This window comes from Paralichthys olivaceus, chromosome 5 (genome assembly GCF_024713975.1).
Source record: "Paralichthys olivaceus isolate ysfri-2021 chromosome 5, ASM2471397v2, whole genome shotgun sequence".
NCBI classification, from domain to species: domain Eukaryota; kingdom Metazoa; phylum Chordata; class Actinopteri; order Pleuronectiformes; family Paralichthyidae; genus Paralichthys; species Paralichthys olivaceus.
The window spans coordinates 24,496,293-24,517,232 of NC_091097.1; the positions used below are offsets into that span (position 1 = coordinate 24,496,293).

At 39.4% G+C, this 20,940-nt stretch overlaps 1 protein-coding gene across 1 annotated transcript in view; it reads left to right on the forward strand.

Annotated features, from left to right (window-relative positions):
• Positions 1 to 2,960: 2,960 nt before the first annotated feature.
• The window catches only part of rbfox1 (RNA binding fox-1 homolog 1), a 161,873-nt gene continuing 143,893 nt past the window's right edge, over positions 2,961 to 20,940 (forward strand). The window contains exon 1 of the mRNA XM_069525137.1: positions 2,961 to 3,116. Coding sequence (XP_069381238.1) covers positions 3,099 to 3,116 — 18 coding nt within the window. The 5' untranslated portion in view covers positions 2,961 to 3,098. The remainder of the gene's footprint in view (positions 3,117 to 20,940) is intronic.

A 20,940-nucleotide genomic window follows, 5' to 3' on the forward strand; every position in this document is an offset into this window, starting at 1 on the left:
AATCTTATGATTTGTTTGTGAAGCATCTCTATGATGTGCATATTTTGGTGTCATTACTGAACTGACAGGAGATTTGAGAATAGCAGTCAACCATGAGCCTCATCATGAATCTTATAGATTAACTAGTCCAAGCTCATAAACACGTAATGAGTCAGAGATCTCTTCTCTTTGCTGTCGTCTTGCCTCATGGGATTTTGAGTCTAGTTTTGTTTTATATTGCCAGTTTAAGCAAGCACAATTTGTTATTTTTATATTATTCCAATAACCAACCCAGAACTTTGAAAAAAATAGATAAAATGAATTAAGTAAGCAGCAGTAAGTGCAGCCCACGTTAGCTTTGATGCACGGCAGCATAACTAATTAAATTGTGGGTACATTTTGATTCTAAAAATAAACTTCCAGCCTTAGTTTTATTATTCATGCCTTGGCATCTTATTGCAATCCCCTGTACACACAGCTACCAGCCGATTTCATTTATTCTTAATTGTCCATAGCCATGAAGAAATGATCAAGTATTTCCTTCAGGATAAAGGGGAAATGAGAAGAAGATAGATTTCACTCTTAGATTGGATTTGTTCCTTCTTTTGTGGTTATTTAGCATTTTGAGCCATTTTTCAATAAACAAAATGTTCATAATATAGGTTGTTCAATCACTTTTTACAGCATTACACATATTATATAAAGATTGAAAATGTTGCCATTTCAGTTTCATTTTTCTAATTTTCTCTTCAGGGTTTAAGTCTGATTTGACAAATCATTTACCTGACCACATGCAATCTATTAAACCCATCCATCCAATATTTTCCATCAATTCCTGTGAGATGCCAAGGCATTCACATGTAGGCTGTAATCCCTCCAACAATTTTTTGGTCTATCCTGGGGTCTCCTCCCTCCTCCCCTGAAAGCCTGTATTGGAAGGCGCTTAGGGGACATCCTAATCAACCGCCTGAACAACCTTAATTGCAGTTCTATCTCAAGTCCCCACCTGATGCACAAACTCCTCACTCTCTCAAAGGGGAAACCCAGCTACCCTTCAGAGACAGATACTTTTGTGTGTGCAATCTCATTCTTTTGGTCACTACCAAAATGCTCATGAACATAGATGAAGGTTGGAACACAGGATGTATTGTTAATTGAACATTTTGTCAGTTATGATGTTTCATATATATTTTTCAGCACAGGTAAAAAAGACAACAACAGATAAACAAAAACCTGATTAGGTCTTACTACAGATCCACAGAAAGTCAGCTGCTGGTTAAACTGCAAACACAAGTGAAACTAAAAACGAATAGCCCAGGACAACAGAGAAAAGAAAGAAAAAGAATTTAACAGAAATGTAAATCTCATGTTTATCTTTCTCCTTCAAAAGTCAATCCTACCAACACCTAACTTTTGCATTTGGAACACAGTAAACCTTGGAATCAAATTGTAGTATACGATTACTGCTGATAAAACACAGAATTTTAGCCAGAACTATGGCTATTACTGTGGGACACTGAGATCATGAGGGTTGATCAGCAAATAGATGGGCCAGTGAATATTTGTCATACAGTGCTCTCGCTAACACCCTGAATGACAGGCAGACAGAGACCTGCCTGCTGAGGATGGTAAAAACTAAAAACTGACACGATGGGCTCCATGAGTGGATGTTTTTTCCGAGATAGTAAAGCCATGAAATGTCATTTTTTGTTGTACAGTAAAGTAATACATTGTAAATTTAAGCATTTAGTTTTTGTCATGACTCTGGATTCTCTGCCTTCTGATATTAATATTATTTTAGTTTTCATTGATTATTTGAAGTTTTTGCTCCTTGTGTGTTTCCCAGTTTTACCTCCTGTCTTTGTCCTGTTTGTCCCTTGTGTTTGTCTGCACCAGTCCCTTTTGTGTTTCACCTGTATCCAATTCCCCCTGCCTTCCCTGTGTATACAGTAAAAGTCTCTGTGCTTCCCTTTGTCAGTTCGTCATCTCTCTCAACTGAGTTTTCTGGTGTGTCCTAGTGTTTTCCTTGTTTTTGCTGTTTTGCCCTTTTTGAGGACTTTGGATAACTGTGTTTCTTTTCTGTTTATGGTCTTTTTGACTTTTGTTTTGGTAAAGAACCCTGCCTTATTAAAGGGCACTTTCAGATGCACCTTTTCTCACTGCAGCTTGGGTCCTCCTGTTTCCACACAACAGTTTTACTTACATCTTATCTCTCTGTAATGCCATTTTATTTCCTGCATTCTGTTACCCACCACACAAGCTTGCTATATATATATTTTTTGCTTCTGTGGGTTCTATATGCCAATAGGATTGTTATTTTTAGATTGTTGGTGTCATACAGTTTGGTTTTAGTATTTATTAAACTGCTAATCCGCTGAGATTTTCACAACAGAAAAACCACCCAGTTACATTAGTTCTGTGTTGATAGTCAAACTGGTTGAACACCTGGGATGCGAGCAGCAGGATTTCCATAAATTCTTTAAGCAGCTGAAATTGTTTGGGGGTTCATTTCAATTAATATTTTCTAAATTATTCAAATTGACTGTAAGCTTTTGATAGCAGGAAACATTTGCAAAATGCAACCTACAAGCAGCAGCAGCAGCAGAGTTATTTTATTAAAGAGTACCTGAGACTGTTTTCCTCCATCATTTTAAAATGTACATTAATTGTGAGATACTAACAGCTATTTACAAGGACATTTTCGCTGGGTGTGCACATTTGTGTTGGTTTCAGTGTATGTCTGGGGTTTTCTCCACCTCTCCTCTTCTGTCTCCCTCTTCTGCTCGTGCAGTGGTATACCGTAGCATCTTGCTGCATAGAGTAGATTTAGTCATTAGGCTCTCTTTCTCCCTCCCTCTCTCACACACACTGACACATTTACGCATAGTGAAATACACACTCACTAAGAACTGGTGGCTAAGCAGGAATTTACACAAAAGGAGGAAAGGAAAGTCAAAGCGAAAATAAAGAAGGGCCAGAGACATCTTTCCAATCCAAGAGGAGCTGGCTTATCTGGTGACTGAGGGATACATAGTCTGAAGGTTGCACAACTTGTGTTTAAAGTGAAGGAGGAGTCTGTTTCGATACTGCAGGGGAAAGCACTCAGCTGTCCAGACATCATGATGATGTATCTGTGGGTAAGTTGTATATGTGTGCAATACTCAGTCTTTGTGTGTGTGTGTGTGTTCGAGCTGTTTGTATTCTGCTTTTTAAGTTTTTTTTCCTTGCACATCTGCTCTTTTCTGAATGTACTGCATGAAGTGTTTTCAGCTCAGAATTCTCAACAGTTATTAGTGACATGCAAAGCTACACTATATGGATGACGTATGAACCTATTTTATGTTGAACATTGTGTAAGCTGTTCATAAGTGAGTTCATACACTAAACTAGGTTTTCCCTACTGTTCCATAATAGTTCAGACCTAGGACAATATGTTCCTGCGTATATTTCATTTCGTAGTTGATGATATATAGCATGGCATAAAATGAAAAAAAAATATATATATATCCACCCGATCTAGCAAGGTAAAATGTTTGATCAGTCAGATAATCAGAGTTTGTGGGCAGCTCTGCAGGTATAGCAAGACTTGCACTGATCATACTGTTACCGGTTTGATATCAGGTCTCAATTCCTAAATGCTGAGCTATCCCAAATCAGTACCGATGCTCAAACCAGCACACGTCATGATAGCGCTCCTGCTATAAATGCAACCTTGTGTCCAGGGGCAGACTGGGACAATAATTCAGGCCGGTAATGTATCTCCGTTCCAGGCCATCCTTTTCACGCAAAGCACCAGACCTCTAATTTTGTAGGCTAACCCTATTTGTTGATGTGATGGTTACCAGACAAGAGGCAGTGCAATAACTCATTGCCCTCTGCTATTTTTTTTAATCACATCATCTTTGTCATGTACCATAAGAATCTCCTTCTCTGTTGCCACAACTACAACTAAACCATTTTTTTCCCATTACTTTGAAATTCTATATCAGCTTGTCGTGATTTTGTCAGAGTGAGACTCTGAGGTGGTGAACTGTCATCGTGAAGTGAACTGAGTCTGTGGAAACAGGTCGTTTCTGTTATTGTGTTGCTTGAATTCAAGTTTTTCTTCATTCTAAAGTTTGACTAATTATTCACACAGTGGTAAGTCATTCATTTTCAAGTCCCAATTTTCTCTGAAATAGTTTCGTAATTTTTTCATGAATTTTATTTATTTATTTATCATTACTTCTTCCGTTCAATTAATTTTGTTTTTTTAAATGAATTAATGTTTTACCACATTAATTCATTCATGCATTCACAGACTGAACAAATGTGACGTCCTATTTACAGGTATTTTGAAGTCACTCTAACACACTTGTAACTTAATGCTTAGAGACAATGAGTGGGGGCTGACCCTGTGTTTGGGAGTGGAGGCTGGTTTGACTGTGGTCCTGTACTGCTGCACAGTGTCACTTGACTGACCTGGTCCCTCCCTGGCACATGTTGCTTATTTTGCAGTATTCAGCTTCATCTGAGGCAAGAGCTTTTCTCTTCTTAATTCTCTCCCTCTCTGCTCCACCTTTCCTTTTCTTCGACCTTCCATTTCTCCGGTCACTTGTTATGGTACAGTACTATCAAAAGCAGGTGCAGACAGTTGAGCTGTAATATTATTTGGCTTCTGCGTGTGTCGCAGAGAGACATCACGTTCGACATCATGTCAGTTGCCAGATAAGTTGATTTGAAATGTCCGTCATCTCATCCTGCTTGCTATATTATTGCTGGTCAAGTTATTAGTTTAAGTCAGGCCAAAAAGAGACCACCAGGAAATATCCTGATGTGTGGTCTGCCACTGCATGTGTCCTGAATGCACAGACAATGATAGGAGGGTGAGAACGATTACCGGAAAATGGTATTTGCCATTTCATGCAGTTAAGAAAGCTGACATTGTGGGTGAACTATGAATTTAACCTGAGTGACGTGTATATCAGGGTTGTGGCAGGGCAACTGCAATCCTTTATGTATCAAATGAGGTGGGAGAAGGTGTCTTCATTCCAGTATGTAAGATAATCTTCATTACACAGGCACACAGACACTCTAACACATGAATTGATAATCTTGAGCTCATTTATTATTCCTTGGAAAAAGAGAACTGATTTTTGGCAAGAATCAAAAAACGGGGCTGATCATTTACCAACATAAACTTTGTTTTGTTTTCAGAGGCCCTATACCGTTGGATTTAGCTAATACCATGTGACCACATTGCAAGACATTTATTTTCAAAGCATGTTTGACTGTAACAATGGTCAAAAGAGAATTCAACTGTGTATGACCACTAAAGTCAAATGTGACTTGTTAACATGTTATCATTCCTATTGGTCCTTAAACTGCCTTCATTGCTGGATGTAGCTACAAGAGGTGGTGGCTTTTGTATGAACTTATCTCACTAACATGGTCAACATCACCCTATATTAGCATTAGAGTTTTGTGACATCCTAAATTCTCACCATAGCCCCACCCATTGTCAACCTGAACAGGTCTAATCAGTCAGAGTCGTTAAACACACCTATGTGGGTGAACAAAGGCTTTAAAAAGGGATAAATCACCAGGAACCATCTAATCTGATTGGAAGTGGAGGAGGAACATTAAAACATTTATCACAGATGCAAGATCGAGATTTCTGCAGTTAAAGGTCTAGTGTATAGGATTTAGGTGAAAGGGATCTATTGGCTGAAATTGAATGTAAAATAATCCTTGTGATGTTTTCACTAGTGTGTTTCATCTAAATTGTATGAATTGTTGTTTTCTTTACCCTAGAATGGGTCCTTTATATTAAAACACTTCAAGGGGGTCCTCACTACAGTTTTTTACATTAGTCCAGACTGGACAAACTAAACACCTTTTGAGTTTTTATGACAACTGAAGCTACCACAGGTTGTTTTTCATGTTGAAGGAGAGGGTGAGGTGAGGGGTGTTCAGCTGCAACATGCAACATCAACACTAGATGTCACTAAATTCTACACACTGTACCTTTAAGTCATGTCTTTCACTTTTAAGCTTTTTGACAGTGACTCTATTCTGTTTGCTTAAAAATAGAAGTACAAGCACCACTCATATGTTTGTAAAAATGCAAGTGAGTACAATATGATATAAATAATAAACTGCTCTAATAAAAGGACCAAAATAAAGTTTACAATAAGCTTTTTGTATTATTACACCAGACAACATCTAGTGACATTTTGTTGAACCATGCAACATGTCATAAGTATTATGTAAATTATGGATTTAGTAATTTGCAGTATACACAACATTTTGAATTCATTATATGAAGAATTAATATGAAGTTCTCTTTTACTTTTTCTTTGATATTTAAAGTGTGGATAATGTACTTAATTACTATAATGCCATTGTCAATCCTTTCAAGCTAAAAAACCAAAGTTTAAAACAGCACCATAAACATTTGAGTTAACTTTTGGTTTGATCATTCTACATCTATCTTTAAAGATGCATTTCTCTACTTCACATCAGAACTACACCTACTTGTGAGAATACAGGAATAAGAATTGATACTGTTCTTTATTGGTCAGCATTATATTTGTTTCTATTATTAACCATGATTTAATTTAATACTTATTAATGACACAGGAATATTTCCACCAGGAATATTTAGTAAAACCAGACTCACCCTGGATAGTTTTAGACTCTGGATAAAAATGCATGCTGGGAAGTTTAGACTAAAGAAAGATATTAAAGTCTTCAAACAAGGTGCCAAAGCTTGAATTTATTGGTTTTTTTAAACTAAGAAATTGGAGTTACTAACGTAAGTTGACAGAATAATCAATGGTTTCTCAACACAATTATGCTTGCAATACAAACAACAAAATAACCAAATATTTTGATCAAGCAAAAAGTTAGGAGAAATTATACATGCATGCAAGGTGTTGTGGGTAGTATAGAGCACAATTATATTATGGTCTCCAATTTCAATCTAAACTACACCATCATTTAGAAATGGTTAAAATATAGTATAGTATTTATATGATAGTACTCTGTCGGATTAAAAGGGGTCTGATGGATTTCTTGCATAAGTACTGAAGAAGGGAAACCCTTGACACACAACAGAGTTGTATTACGCCCGGGGAAAACCAGCTGCAGAATGGCTTGCTATTCATTTCACGCCTATGTTAAAGGTACAGTGTGTAGAATTTAGTGATATCTAGTGTTGAAGTGTCATGTTGCAGCTGAACACTCCTCACCTCACCCTCTTCTTCCAAACATGATAAAGAACCTGTGGTAGCTTCAGTTGTCATAAAAACTCAAAAGGTGTTTAGTTTGTTCAGTCTGGACTAATGTAAAAAACATGGCAGCCTCTGTAGAGAGGACCTCCTCCATGTAAATATAAAGTATTTAAATATAAAGGGTCTTTTCTGGGGTAAAGAAAACTACAATTCATATAATTTAGATGAAACGAACTGGTGAAAACATCATGAAGATTATTTTATATTAAATTTCTGCCAATAGATCCCTTTCACCTAAATCTTACACACTGGAGCTTTAACAGACTAGAGCTGGCACACCGGCTGCGGTTCAGCCACTGTTCAGTTGCTGAAGTCGCGCTGCTCTTCTAGAGATTTGAGCTCTTGCCAATTTTTCCGCGTTCTGTTCACGTTTCACAGTAGAATAGTCCGGTAGCCTACCCATTTCAAAATGTTCACTGAATCCATTCATTTGTTTTTAAAAGGTTTTTATTGTGAAAGAAGATGCACGGCTTCATGCTGCACAGTACTGGTATTTGAGTACATAGCACTACTTTATACAAGGAAATACATAACAAAAACCTCAGAGGATGTAGTATTAAAAGTTAACAGAAAGAACTTCACGTGATGGGCAGTAGTCTCTCTCTCTCTCTGACACATGCGCATACACACTCACACATTTATGGCCATTTTCAAGACAAACCCTATGTAAAAACATTGCGCTGGCAGTAGCGGATCCGCCGCAGAGCCGCTGCTGAACTGCAGCCAGTGTGAACAAGCAGCAGTTGTATGTGAAAATGTTCAATATTCAACCAAAATCATCTCGTGCATAATGTGTGATGATCATCCTTTACAGTGGCAACATTCAGACTATAATTAAGAAAACAGGTGCCATGGATAAACTGTGTATTGTGTCGTTTAGTTTGGAAGACTTCTTCATTTTCACATCCCCCATTATTCACTCACATCTTGTCGAAATTTTTTCTTGCATATTATCATTATATAATTTTTGGGTGTATATCCTTAATGAGATTGAAACTGCCGACTTTTACAGATGTGAATGGAAGAAGATTTTTAAACCTCCCATCTAGACATATTTTTACGTATGAACATTTCATTCAATTGTTTCTTCTGGCAATATTCTCTGTAATATTTGCTAATCGCTAGAAACAAAAGCAAGCCGTTCCTCAAGTGTCTGTCACAGCTATACCTTTTTTTTTTATATGTATGAAGCGCAGGCCCACATCACAAGCAGCAGGTCTCAAATTAAATACAGATTCTAATGATCTCTTCTTTGGCTGCAAGAGTTTGAATCTTAAAAAAGATGAGAGAAATCAGAACCATTCTCAATGTCAAGGAAACTTTTTACAGAGCTCTTGGGAAATTCAAGGATTATGTGATGGATTGTTTGGTTCCTCATTCATCCAACAGATTCCAATAAACTTCTGTATGCATGGTGAATCTTTTTGTAAATTTCTTTCTGTCTCTCTGGAGCATTGCTTCATGGTGGGGCTATAATTTCAATTAAATATGAACTCTTCAAATTAAGTGTACTGCTGCATATAGAGAAAAGGACTTACTAAAAATAGTATCAAATCTTCTTTCACAAAAGTTGCCCTAATATTGCTCAATTAACGTGTCCCCACTAACAAAGCCCTGGAGTCAGTAAGAGCATAGAATTAAGACATTGACAAAATAACAAAAATAAAATCTGAACTGTCTGTCAACAGGATTTTCTCCCTAACAATGTGATCTCATTGTTTATATAAGAAAATTAAACAATGGTATGATAACCATCGATTCTCATACCATGCATGGTATAGCATGAAACCACAATGCTGCTGCAACCCTAGTGTCTCATCAAGTGTATCTAATTTATAATCAGAAAATTTATCAGAACAATTTGCATCAACCACCATCTTGAGAAACACTGAACTTTACTCTAAAGACCTTCTGTTTATACGGCACACATTTGTCAACTGGTCAGTGTTTCCTCCATGAAATGTTACAGACCTTCCGTGAAAATATCAGCCCACTCATATCCAACATAATCATATATTCTATGAGCACTACAATGCACTGTGCAGCAGTAAGTAAATTTGGCTTCATGTGGGCTCAGAGGGGTACCAGTGTTCCTTGTTTTCTGGTAAATTATGCAGGGTTTCCTGAGTGCTGGCTGAACAGACACTCCATATATTACAGCAGAACAGCAGAAATATGATGTGGGTGCCGGCCTGGCTGACAGGTATTAATGGCAGGCACTGCAGCAAGGGAACAATGTGCTGTGCTGAAACCGTGGGACAAAACAGACAATTTTAATACAGAGTTTTTCAAAGGAGGACCAATCAGTGCAGAGTATTTATTTTTACAACAAATGGACCTACAGCATCAGTGTGTGGATATACACCAATAACTGGTTTTAATGTTGTTTATTCAGAGCAGTACATGTTTTATTTATGTATTACTATGCTAGTCTTTACTGGCACCTCAGCAGTATACTTGCATATACTTCTTTATCATAATCACTTCCACCGAACTTTCCATCTGCCATCATTTACTTGTGCCAGTAGTTGTTTAAATCAATACAGCCTCATTCTAAAGACACAACTAATTTATTTTCTTACTTCTGTATGCCAAGTCTTTTCATTCCTATTGGCTTTAAAAGAAACTCCTCCCGTGTGTGTATATAGATTGATTCAAACAAAACATGGGTTCGATAACTTAGTTACTCTAACAGGAGGAAATAGTGCATTTGATGTTTACCCTTCTGTGCTCTATGCATATAAATACAACCTCATTAATTGAAAAAAGAGAAAATAAATGTTGGCTAGAACACTGGACTCTGCTACTGCACAATAAAAAAAATTAGTAACACTAGAAAACAATTATCAGGTAATAATTAGTTTATCTACAGTCAACATGTATTATTTCACATTTTTATTTTTTTTATGACATTAACTGCATAATGACGCCACTCTTCATATTTTCTTAGTTTGCCATCTGCACTGCAATGAGTGGTAGCTGGTGCTGAATTATCCCACTGTTAGTTAACAAATACAATATTATAAACTAGCTATTGAAAATAGGTATCACCAGATTTTTACTGTTAAAAGTGTTTCAACCTAAGTCTCATTGCTGAATTTTACATCCCTCCTTTATGTGAGTCAAAGAATCACTGATGGCTTCAGGAACACATAGAGGAGTCCACCAATATGAACCTGACTTCACCCTGTTTATTGCGAAAATAATCATCCACAAGCAAACATTCTCTTTCATTTGCTTATCCACTTCTTTGTCCAAAGTTGTCTCTTTCCTTTTTGCCAAGCAGCTGTCTTGATTATTGACCAAATGGGCTGTTTGTCTCACACAAGTAACCATCACTATTTACCAAATCGTATTTCCCTGCTCGTTGGGCTCCGACGGGGCTCATTCAGCAACATCAGGCCTGTTATCGGCTCTATCATCAAGCTTGAAGCGTTTCCACGCTGCGCTTCACTCAATAGAGCCTGTGAAAAGACAGGCTTCTCTGCCTAACAGCTTGCACCAGGCAATCTGTACTATCTCACACACACACACACACACACACACACACACACACACACACACACACACACACGCACACACACACACACCAGGGCAATCTGTGCTATCTATTAGCTGAGAGCTGAGGGTAGTCCATTCCCCATGCCCTGAACAGTACTCTCCTCCTCAGACATCTCCTCAGATTCAATCAATAGGAGCTAGTTCACCACAGAGGGGGCTGTTTGTGTGTGTGTGCGTGCGTGTGAGAGAGAGAGGGTGTGTGCGTGCATGTGTGTGTGTCCCTGCGTGTGTCCATGTCTGTGTTCACAGGAGGAAAAAAAAACAGACAGTGGGAATACAGGTAGAGAGTGGGGAGGCTGGATTGAGATGGAGTGATGGTTGGGGCAGAGGCTGAGGAATGCTGATGCTGCTGTCTTATCATGGTGGAACCAGAGTACCGCTGACTGCAGCACTCTCTCTCTCTTTCTGACCTGCTCTCTTCCATGTCATCCTCCTGCACTGATATGTTGACTGCTTTTAGTATCAGTGTGCAGTTAAACCAGGAAAAAAACAGTACTCTTTTTTCTGTATTTACAAATGAAACACTGCAGTCACAAACCACTGACCTCTAGTTTCATGGCAGTGTGGTGCAGGATTTAGAATGTATTACTGTGCATGGATGGATCATAAATGAAAGCATTATTATAAGTGGGAAACATATAGGAACAAGGATTGAGTCAAAAATAAATACCTATGTTGATCTTTTTGAACATGCATCTTATAATTTTACAGTGCAAGTTACTTAAAAGTGACTTGTATATAGGGCTGCCAAGGTTATTGCAGATATCCATCCATCATGTCACACATGCCTGTATACATACACATACCTTATTTTCTCCACCACAGCTTCATAGCGATACAAAGTATTTACGGAACATTACATCCCTTAGCATTCAGTCAGGACCACCTTAGTCAAAACTAATATAATCTCAATAATAGCAATAACTTATATTTGGTGGTATCACTCTGATCTGGGACCTACCTGCTCTCCCAACCTGATGTGAGTGGGACTGTTGACATGCTGTGTAATGCAAAAGCAGTTCACGACTGACAAGAATATAGTAGCCAGTGTGCAGCTGCAGGAGTTCAGGTGAATGTTGCAGTCACCAAGCAGAGGTGTAGTAGGAGGAGTGGAGCAGACAGGAGTGAGAAGCTCAGACAGTTCAGATATAAAGGTACGGAAGACTTTTATGTGAGTGATATATGAGGACAAACTGGAGCATCAAAGACATAACTAACATTTGACAGTGAGAACTAGAAGTTCCACAGCCAAGTTCCCATCTCGGCTCAGTACTTGACAGCATATCCACAGCTCTGACTCATGGAGTGCGGTATCCATGTGTAATGCATAGCCTGGGGGTATGACTTGATTGAGTTTTAGACTCCTAGTGGTTTAGCCATGTGCTAAAGGGGCAGAGAGGGCCAAGTTTCCTGTCTCTGATGATGTTCGGAATGTGTAGTGCTTTATTGTTTAGGGATCGAGAATTCAGTAGCATGAGTTGTGCCGTTTTGTATACAGGCTACGTGAGAGGAACAGCAGTGTCAATGTGATCTTCTTGGATCAGAGATGGTTGTACAGTTTTACGTGGTTACATAATGGAGTGGCTGCGTGCCACGTTCATGTTCTGCAGCAGCGATGCTACTGCCAGCGCTGTTATAGCATAGGGGTTGTCTTGAAAATGACCATAAACGTTTGTGAGAGAGAGCTAGGGAGATAGAGAGAGCAAGAGAGCGAGTGGGGGGAGAGAGAGACTACTGCCCATCACCTGAAGTTCTTTACATTAACTTTGATAGGTACTCAAACAAATACCAGTACTATACATACAAAAATTGTTGAGACCTCAGTCTCTAGAAGACTTCCACTGCTGAATGGCATCAATCTGTTAATACAGACGCGAAAATGAAAAGCAAGCCTTTCTGCAGTTGTGCCGCAACCAGTGTGGCATGGGCGTTAGAGCTGCAGTAATGAAAAACCTGAGACACCTCTCCTTCAAACACTTTAGGAGGATAACTTTATTGTTGTCCAGTGCTGTGATGGTGTCCTGTAGGGGGTCAGAGATGACAGCCTCACCATCATTCTCCCCTGTCTCACCACCTTCATCGGGTTAAGGGGGTATGCCAGGACCGAGCTGGCCCTCCTAATCAGTCAATCCAGTCTCCTACTGTCAATAGTTGAGTTGTTGCTGCCCCAGCCAACCACTCAAAAGAAGCCTGGTGGTATGACTTGATTGAAGAAGATGAATGATGCTACCTTAGAGTCATAGAAGGTCTTCAGGAGAGCGGACGTAATGTTGTAATAATTTGACAATTGTATTTGCATGAGCTTTTTGTGGCATACAGAGGTTGAAGAAAATCCACCATCTCTTGGATTTTAAGGACTACATCAAGGAGACAGTGATTGCACGGAGCATACAAATTTCGGTCAAAAGAACAGTGAAGGATCTAGGGAGATCGTATTTCAGTGATTCTTTTTATAAAATATAAAATTGAGGAAGTGTTTTACATTACACCAGTAAAGTCAGGCCTATTGGCCATATCTTTACATGGAAACTTCTCCTTTATTATTATTTTCACCATTTCTTCTTGACTTTAGTTGAAATGCAACCCGAACACCACTTTAATAGTACTCCTTATGTTTTCTCTTTCTCTTTCCTTGGCTCTAGCATGTACCTTAATTCAACTGATGGCCCTATTCAAATTATTGACCTTCTTGTGTGGATCTCTGATCTGTTTGTTGACTCTTGCTTGTTAGCTTCACTAGAACAAGATCCAAAGGTACTTGAACTCCTTCACTTGGGGAAGTGAACCACTCCCACCGAATCCCTTTCTAGTGCCACAGCCTTGGACTTGCTGTCATGCTGGGGGTTTCTTGCCAAATGTAAATTGTTGTGTGCATTTTTCAGTCTGATATCACAGTGAAATGACTAATTTACACAGTATTTTCCCACCTTTGGCAAGATTCAAAGGGAATTCAGTTTTAATTGCTGAAGGTTTGATGTCTGTATCTCCCTTATGGTGTAGAATGTGGTCATGGACTTTCTGTGTGTGGCACACAAGGCATTTGCATATTTAACCTTACAGTGTATGTATATATATGCTATAATATAATATTTTGAACCATGGTGTGCTCTCTCTACACTGCTGACCTGCGCAAACGTCACAGTTTAACAATAAACACGAGTTATGTAGGCCTGAACAATACTGAAGTTGACTTTGTGTTCTTGTGATTTGCTGTTGTGATTTGCTGCCCTGGTGTGATAACTTTGTTAATAATAAACAACAATTTAGTATGGGCCTTCAAGGATGTTGTAAAATTTAAAAAGGTTCACCACCACTGAAGTGGTGCATTAGTTGTATTTTAGGTGGCACACTGATCCCTAACTGCTGTTCAACAACATTGTAATGGATTTCTGATGTTATGCCAACTCCAATAAATAATATCTTAACAAGTCAAGAACCTGGAGGTCAGTCATTGTAGCCTTATGTGGTGAGTAATTTAAAATATAGGTTTTTGTAATTGAAGAGTGATCATCAATCTTTTGTAATCATTCATAATGCTGTTATTTTACACATTGGAATAACATACTGTTAAAAATATGGAGCTGGAAAAGAGGTTTATGATCTTTATTATCTAATGATATTCTAACAATTTTTCTGTGACCTATATTAAAGGAGATATGGCCAGTCACAATCACAGTACCCACAAAAAGTTCAAAATTCATTAGCCCATGTCTCACATCATTTTCATCAGAGAGACATGAAATTTCAGTTCTATATTTCTCATGTGACCAAATCAGCGTGCCAAATGTTATTCATATCTGACACTGTGGGCCAAAAGTGATCATTTGACAAGGTATGACCTTTGTGGTTTATCTTGTGCTTTGTGTAAAAACTCACCATTATGCTGATGGAGGGGTGGATGAAGTGTTTGAGTCCACAAAACACTTCTGGATTAAATTTTCTAGCAGCCGAATCTGATACAATTTAAGTGAATCGTGACCGAGACTTCAGACATAATAAAACTGAAAATACGCCTTCATACTGCTCGTGTGGTGTCATCCAAGTGTCTGAAGTCTCGGTCACCATTTAATTGTATTGGATTTGGCTGCTACAAAGTTTACCCCTGAAACTCCAAAAGTGTTTTGTGGACTCAAACACTTCACCCACCCCTCAATCGGCATAATGGTGAGTAGATAATGAGTCCATTTTAATTTTTCAGTGAACTATCCCTTTAATCTACCTGGCAGTAATGTCATTACCACAACATACTACAGCATAAAAAAACAATAGAAATCTAAATCTATCTAAAAATTAAGAGCTGATTTGGTTAAGGTTTTGAATTTGCAGACGGGGAAAAATGAGTGAGCAAGTTGCTTGTGAGGTTTTTAAAATTCAGATAAGCCTGTGAATTTGTATTGTGGTGTTTGATGGCCACACTGAAGCTGAGGCTCGATGGATATTGCTGGGCAGCAGCTGCCTCTGACAAGTGTCAGACATTTCCCGGCTTAATGTACGCACCCAGCTCTTACATTATTTCATAGCTTTAGGTCCCAGCCTCTGCTTACTGACATTTCAGTTCCACAAGCAGACTGCTGCCAGTGTTCAATTGCCTTGCTCTGCCATGCGTTACAGGTAAGAGACCACACAGCCACAAATAGATGAACACTCTCAATATACAACACACAGAGTTACGTTTATACACTGTCACTCTGAAACTGCAATGCAGAGGAAGGTCGGGGTCTATGGAATAAACATAATAATAAAACCACTGTGTCATCACTCCATAAATCACATAATATAAATCCCTAAGAAATGCTGGTGTTCAAATAATTGGTAGCTTGAATTAATAAAGACGTATTACATTCATTTACATTAAGTTATGGGCAGTAATGTGATTCACATTATACTACTGTAACTATACCCTAATGCAATTAAGATTAAATAATTATATAAATATAAATATATCATTGGTAATATTAAAAATATTATTATTTTAATAATATAATATAAATTCATATAATGTGTGTGTGTATATAATGTAGATTGTAAAGTGAAGTGTTTTGAGGATGCGGATGGAATGAGGGTAGTAACTCTTGGTTTCGGGCATGTGACTGCAGAGGCATCTGCCTGACATCACCAGTCTAAAAAGTCCATAGTGAAGTATCAAGTGTCCCTTCTGATATGTTGGGGTCTGACTTCTGACCTCACCATCAACATGTAGACGTCATTGAGGGTGGACAGAGGTGCTCTTACGGTGTGTTTGGTTGACTATAGCACTCTCTGCAGAGCACTGCAGGCGCAGGCAGAGAAATTCCCATACCAGGAGGTGATGCTATCCTGAACACTCGTCTTCAGGATAGAGAATGACACTGTGAAGAGTAAAGTAAAGGTTGTCAGTGATGTGCATGCTATCTGAAGCTGGTGACCTTCTCCTGAGGTTCACCATTGATCACTACGATATAAGTGTTGCACGCTTCTTTGGTGTTACTTATGATCAGGGTCAGGTCATCCACCTGGTTCAGGCCTGTTTATTGTTGTTGGTGATCAGGTCTACGAACACTGTGTCATTCACAAATGTTATGTTTGAGGTGGAGCTCTCAGTGGCTTTGCAGTTATAGATGTAGATGTCGTAGAGCAGGAGACTCAAGACGCACGCACCTGTGTAGGTAGTCCAAAAGTTATTGCGCCCACCAGAACCACTTGTGACCAGTTGGTGAGGAAGATGTGAACCCAGTTTCACAGTATGTTGTTCATAGACTCATCATCTTCATTCCAATGTGAGGGGAACTATGTTGTTGAGCTGTTATGAATGAGCAGCAGTCTCAGATAGTTCCCCCTCCCTCCATCCAAGTGGGTGAATGTGGTCTGCAGGAGGTTGGAGATGATGTCGTCTCGGCTCCCGAGAAGCACTTCATAACCACTGATAAAAGTGCCACCAGTCGTAAAGGTGTGATGGGATGGATTTTCTTTGGCACAGAGATGATGATGGATCTCAGGCCACTGAGTCTGGCAGCTTTCCTGCCTTCAGCCCTCCAAAGGACTTTCCTCAGGTCACTCTCTGAGACAGACAATGCAGCTTTTCCACTGAGTCTATGATGGTCCATAGTCTGTTCCACATGGGAACTGAGTCACCGGTCTTAAAGTTCACTTCCTCTTGTCGACCAAAATCAGCCCTACATTGTTAGCAGTGGTGCCTTTTCTGGCTCTTTCATCCCATGATTTGTGGTTCGGCATGATCTTGAACTTTAAAGTTGGGATTATTTATCTCTTCACATTCTTTATATTTTGAATGTCTTCATAACTCTCCTTGAGCTGTTTATAGCAGTGATACAGTGTATTGTGAAAGAGAATTGTGAATAGAAAGCACACAAGAGAACTGCTGTGAGAAATTCTATGATACAAAACTTATATAATGTGAATACAGGACATTGCAGAAAACTCATCAACTGCACCAAGACATTAGCAAGGACGGCCTTCCAGGGTGTGAAGATAAACTGACCACACATGTACAGAAGAACTATGAGAACAAAGTATATTTGATTCAGTAGTGATGTTAGCCATAGTGAAGATAGTGAAGAGCAAGAAATACAGAGTTAAAGAAAAGAGCGTGGCGAAACAAAACACAGAAACATACACTATGTTTAATATTTATTATCATATAATCATTTTTTGACAGTACAAATACTGAGCTACAGAATTAGATCTCTAGCCACTCTTTAAAGGAAGCAACAAGTCAAAAGAAAGACATAGATTACCCCCAAATCATTGTCAGCGGTGGTTAAAGGCCAGGTTTGGAACATCCCAACAGTAAAATAAGTATACAGGCAGATATACACCACCTCACACTTATGATGTTTGAGCTTGGGATTCTCTTTGAATGAGTTGATACATACAAGTTTGCATATCATGCCTGCAAGAGTAGCTGAGCCATTTTTAAATGTTAATATAAAATAAAAGCAAACATATTTGAAAGGGGAAGAGCAATTTCACTAGTTAGATTTAATTTACCATTTTTTAAATTATTTTCATTTAAAAATAAAATATTGCTTATTTTCACAGAAAAATCAAGATTTGTGAGTGCATCATTGAGACCTTTGGCACTTGGTCAAGTCGTAACACCAAAGCCACATGGTTAACGACTACAGCAACAAGGTTTGCAACAAAATAAATCTGTAGGAGCTAGTGTGTGTGTGTCTGTGTGGTTTTCTCCATAATTCCTCTGTACTTCCAACTTGTAAGTTGGCCATTTTTAGGATTTGACACTAATTTCACTATAGATTTGTTATTTTTTCTTTTTTCATACAACAAATGTTTGTAACCAGATGCTAATAATATAATAATATATGGCAGGGAAAAAAATCTAAGATCGAACAATAAATAAATGTATATATATATATATATTTATGTGTGTGTGTGTGTGTGTATATGTATGTATGTATGTATATATATATATATATATATATTATGGCATGCCGTTCAGGAAATTAAACCCATGAATATATTGAATGAAACTTTGAATATATGGAATTAAACCTTGAATATATGGAATTAAGTCTGAATATATGGAATGAACCTTGAATATATGGAATGAAACTTTGAATATATTGAATGAACTCTGAATATATGGAATGAACCTTGAATATATGGAATGAAACCTTAAATATATGGAATGAAACTTCGAATATATTGAAAGACGTCTGAATATATGGAATGAACCTTGAATATATGGAAACAAATTTGAATTAATGAATTATATATCATTATTGTTGATGTTGTTACAAGTAAATGCTGCTGTAGCTTCGTGTTTGTTTCTCTCCCAAAACAGCTCATCAGTGCTGCGGTGTAGCCAACGGTAGATATGCACAAAGGCACAAACATTTAGTCAGTCAGTGCCCTGCAATCTGATGGGAAAATGATTATTTTATCGCCCCAAGCAGAATCAATCAGTAGTAGTGCAGTAACGCTTCTTTTTTGCTGACGATGCCGAATGCAGGTACCCAAGAAGCTAAACTTAAAGGGGTAGATCGATGAAAAATGAAAATTCACTCATTATCTCCTCTCTAACACTTTTAGAGTTTCAGGGGTACACTAGTTATGTGTAACTGAGATAACGAGAGAATTTTTCTTTTTCTGTGAACTTTCCATTAAGTCTCTTCGGAATTCAATAAAATCTCTCCACCAAAATTTCATCAGTGAGGAAAACTATGGAGAAGGAACTTGCTTTGCCAGGATCAACCTCATATTATAATCAGACAGCAGGCTATTTGTTGTGCAAGAGCTAGACAGTTTTAAGACAGGCTGCCGAAAAGGGTTTTGTTGTTCTGAGAGAGCTGTTTAAGTTGTGTAAAAATAAAGTTGTGTGAACTGAAGTTGAGTTCCGTGAGTCATTAGACATTAACATTAGCGACACTGAAGGAGTTTTTATTCCCACCTCTTTCTCTGTTACTTGCTCTGGTTGGCGAGCCGAGGGTTCCATGGCATGAATCCTTTGAAACATTCATAGCGGCCATCGGATTAATGGATGCTAGCGGTGACCGAGCCATGCTGATCCACAACCTGGGCAACAGGGACAGCAGATTTTTTGGACTCTTGGACCTGCTACTACATACGCTGAATGTGTCACATGGCTGTCTGGACATTTTGCTGCCCTACAGAACCTTACGCTCCAGCAGACTGTTTTCTGCCAGCGCAGGCAACAGGCAGTTAAGTCAGTCCACCATTATGTAGCCGATCTGAGGGGCTTGGTCAGCCTCTGTAAATTGAGAACACTGGAGGATGAACTGATAAGGGACCAGCTAGCTGAACACACTAACATCCCTGAAACTCAGAGAGAAACTGCTGATGTCCCTTGACGATTTAACCCTGACAAAAGCTCTGTAAATAGCATTCCAGCTTGAATCTGCAGCTGGTTTAGCATCACAGCTAGCCTGTTGAAACCTCTTCCTATCTCTCTAAAATTGGCATGGTAGACACAATCACCTTCTCTCTGTGCTACTGGACCACCTTCCAAGTGTCATGCCATGGGGCCAACTCATGGGCATGGACTTGTTTTCTGACCTGGGTTTCTCTCTCATGGACAACACCAGGTCAGCCATCTTAAGTTTTAGCTCACCTTGGGTGCAGCACTGGCCTTCACTGTTTACTCCCGGCAGAGACAATGTGGTGGCAGACCTGTTCTCTCGAGCCAACCTCAACTCCACACCAGACCCGGGCCTGGACACAGCTTATTCATATGCTCCATACCCCACTCCAGGCCACAATCTCCCTTCAAGACCTCCAGCTCGCATCAGCCCAGGACCCCACACTCTCACTGCAGTTACCCTTGGATCGGCTGTGGCCATCTGCAGCTACAGCACCAGTAGCAGCGCCCCAACGGAGTGGCAAGGTCGCGGAACGTCAGTGTCACATGAAACTACAGTTTGACAAGAGAGAGAGGGTGAGATCACCTCCCTTCGCAGTGCTAGACTGGGTCCAGCACTGGAGGGTTGAGTCAGTGTCAGGTCAGGGGCTTGAATCCAGCCCGGGAATCTCCACGTGGACATTTGCATGGTCTTCCAAGGGCGCGTTGGTCCCCCCGGGCACTCCCGCCTCCTTCATGGTTCACGTGCGTAGTAATAGGACCCATGGCTCCAGAGGTGGGAGGTCCTCAGGTGGGAGTGCTGGTGGTTTCGTGAGCCCTCACGTCAGCCCTGCGAAAGACTGGCGACCTCACTAAGTCCATCCCTCACCAGGACCCGAGCCAGGACGGGCTCCGGAGAGCCGCACAGTATGGACCAAGGAGGGGAGGAGAAGACCCAAGGAGTTAGAGATATGTAATAAGATATAACAAAATAAACCAGGCAGAGAGTGAAGAAGAGAGAGGAAGATAGAAGGTTCTGGTGCCTGATGGGTGATCCCCCAGCAGTGTAGGCCTATAGCAGCATAGCTATGGATGACTATGGTTCAGGGTAGAGCTAAAAACTTTATCAAAAAGGAAGGTTTTAAGTCTAGCCTTAAATGTAGAGACTGTGTCTGCCTCCCTCACTGAGAGTGGGAGCTGGTTCCACAGGAGAGGAGCTTGGTGACTAAAAGTTCTATCACCCATTCTACTCTTAGTAACTCTAGGCACTACTAGGAGTCCCGAGATTAGGGAGCGAAGTGGTCTGTG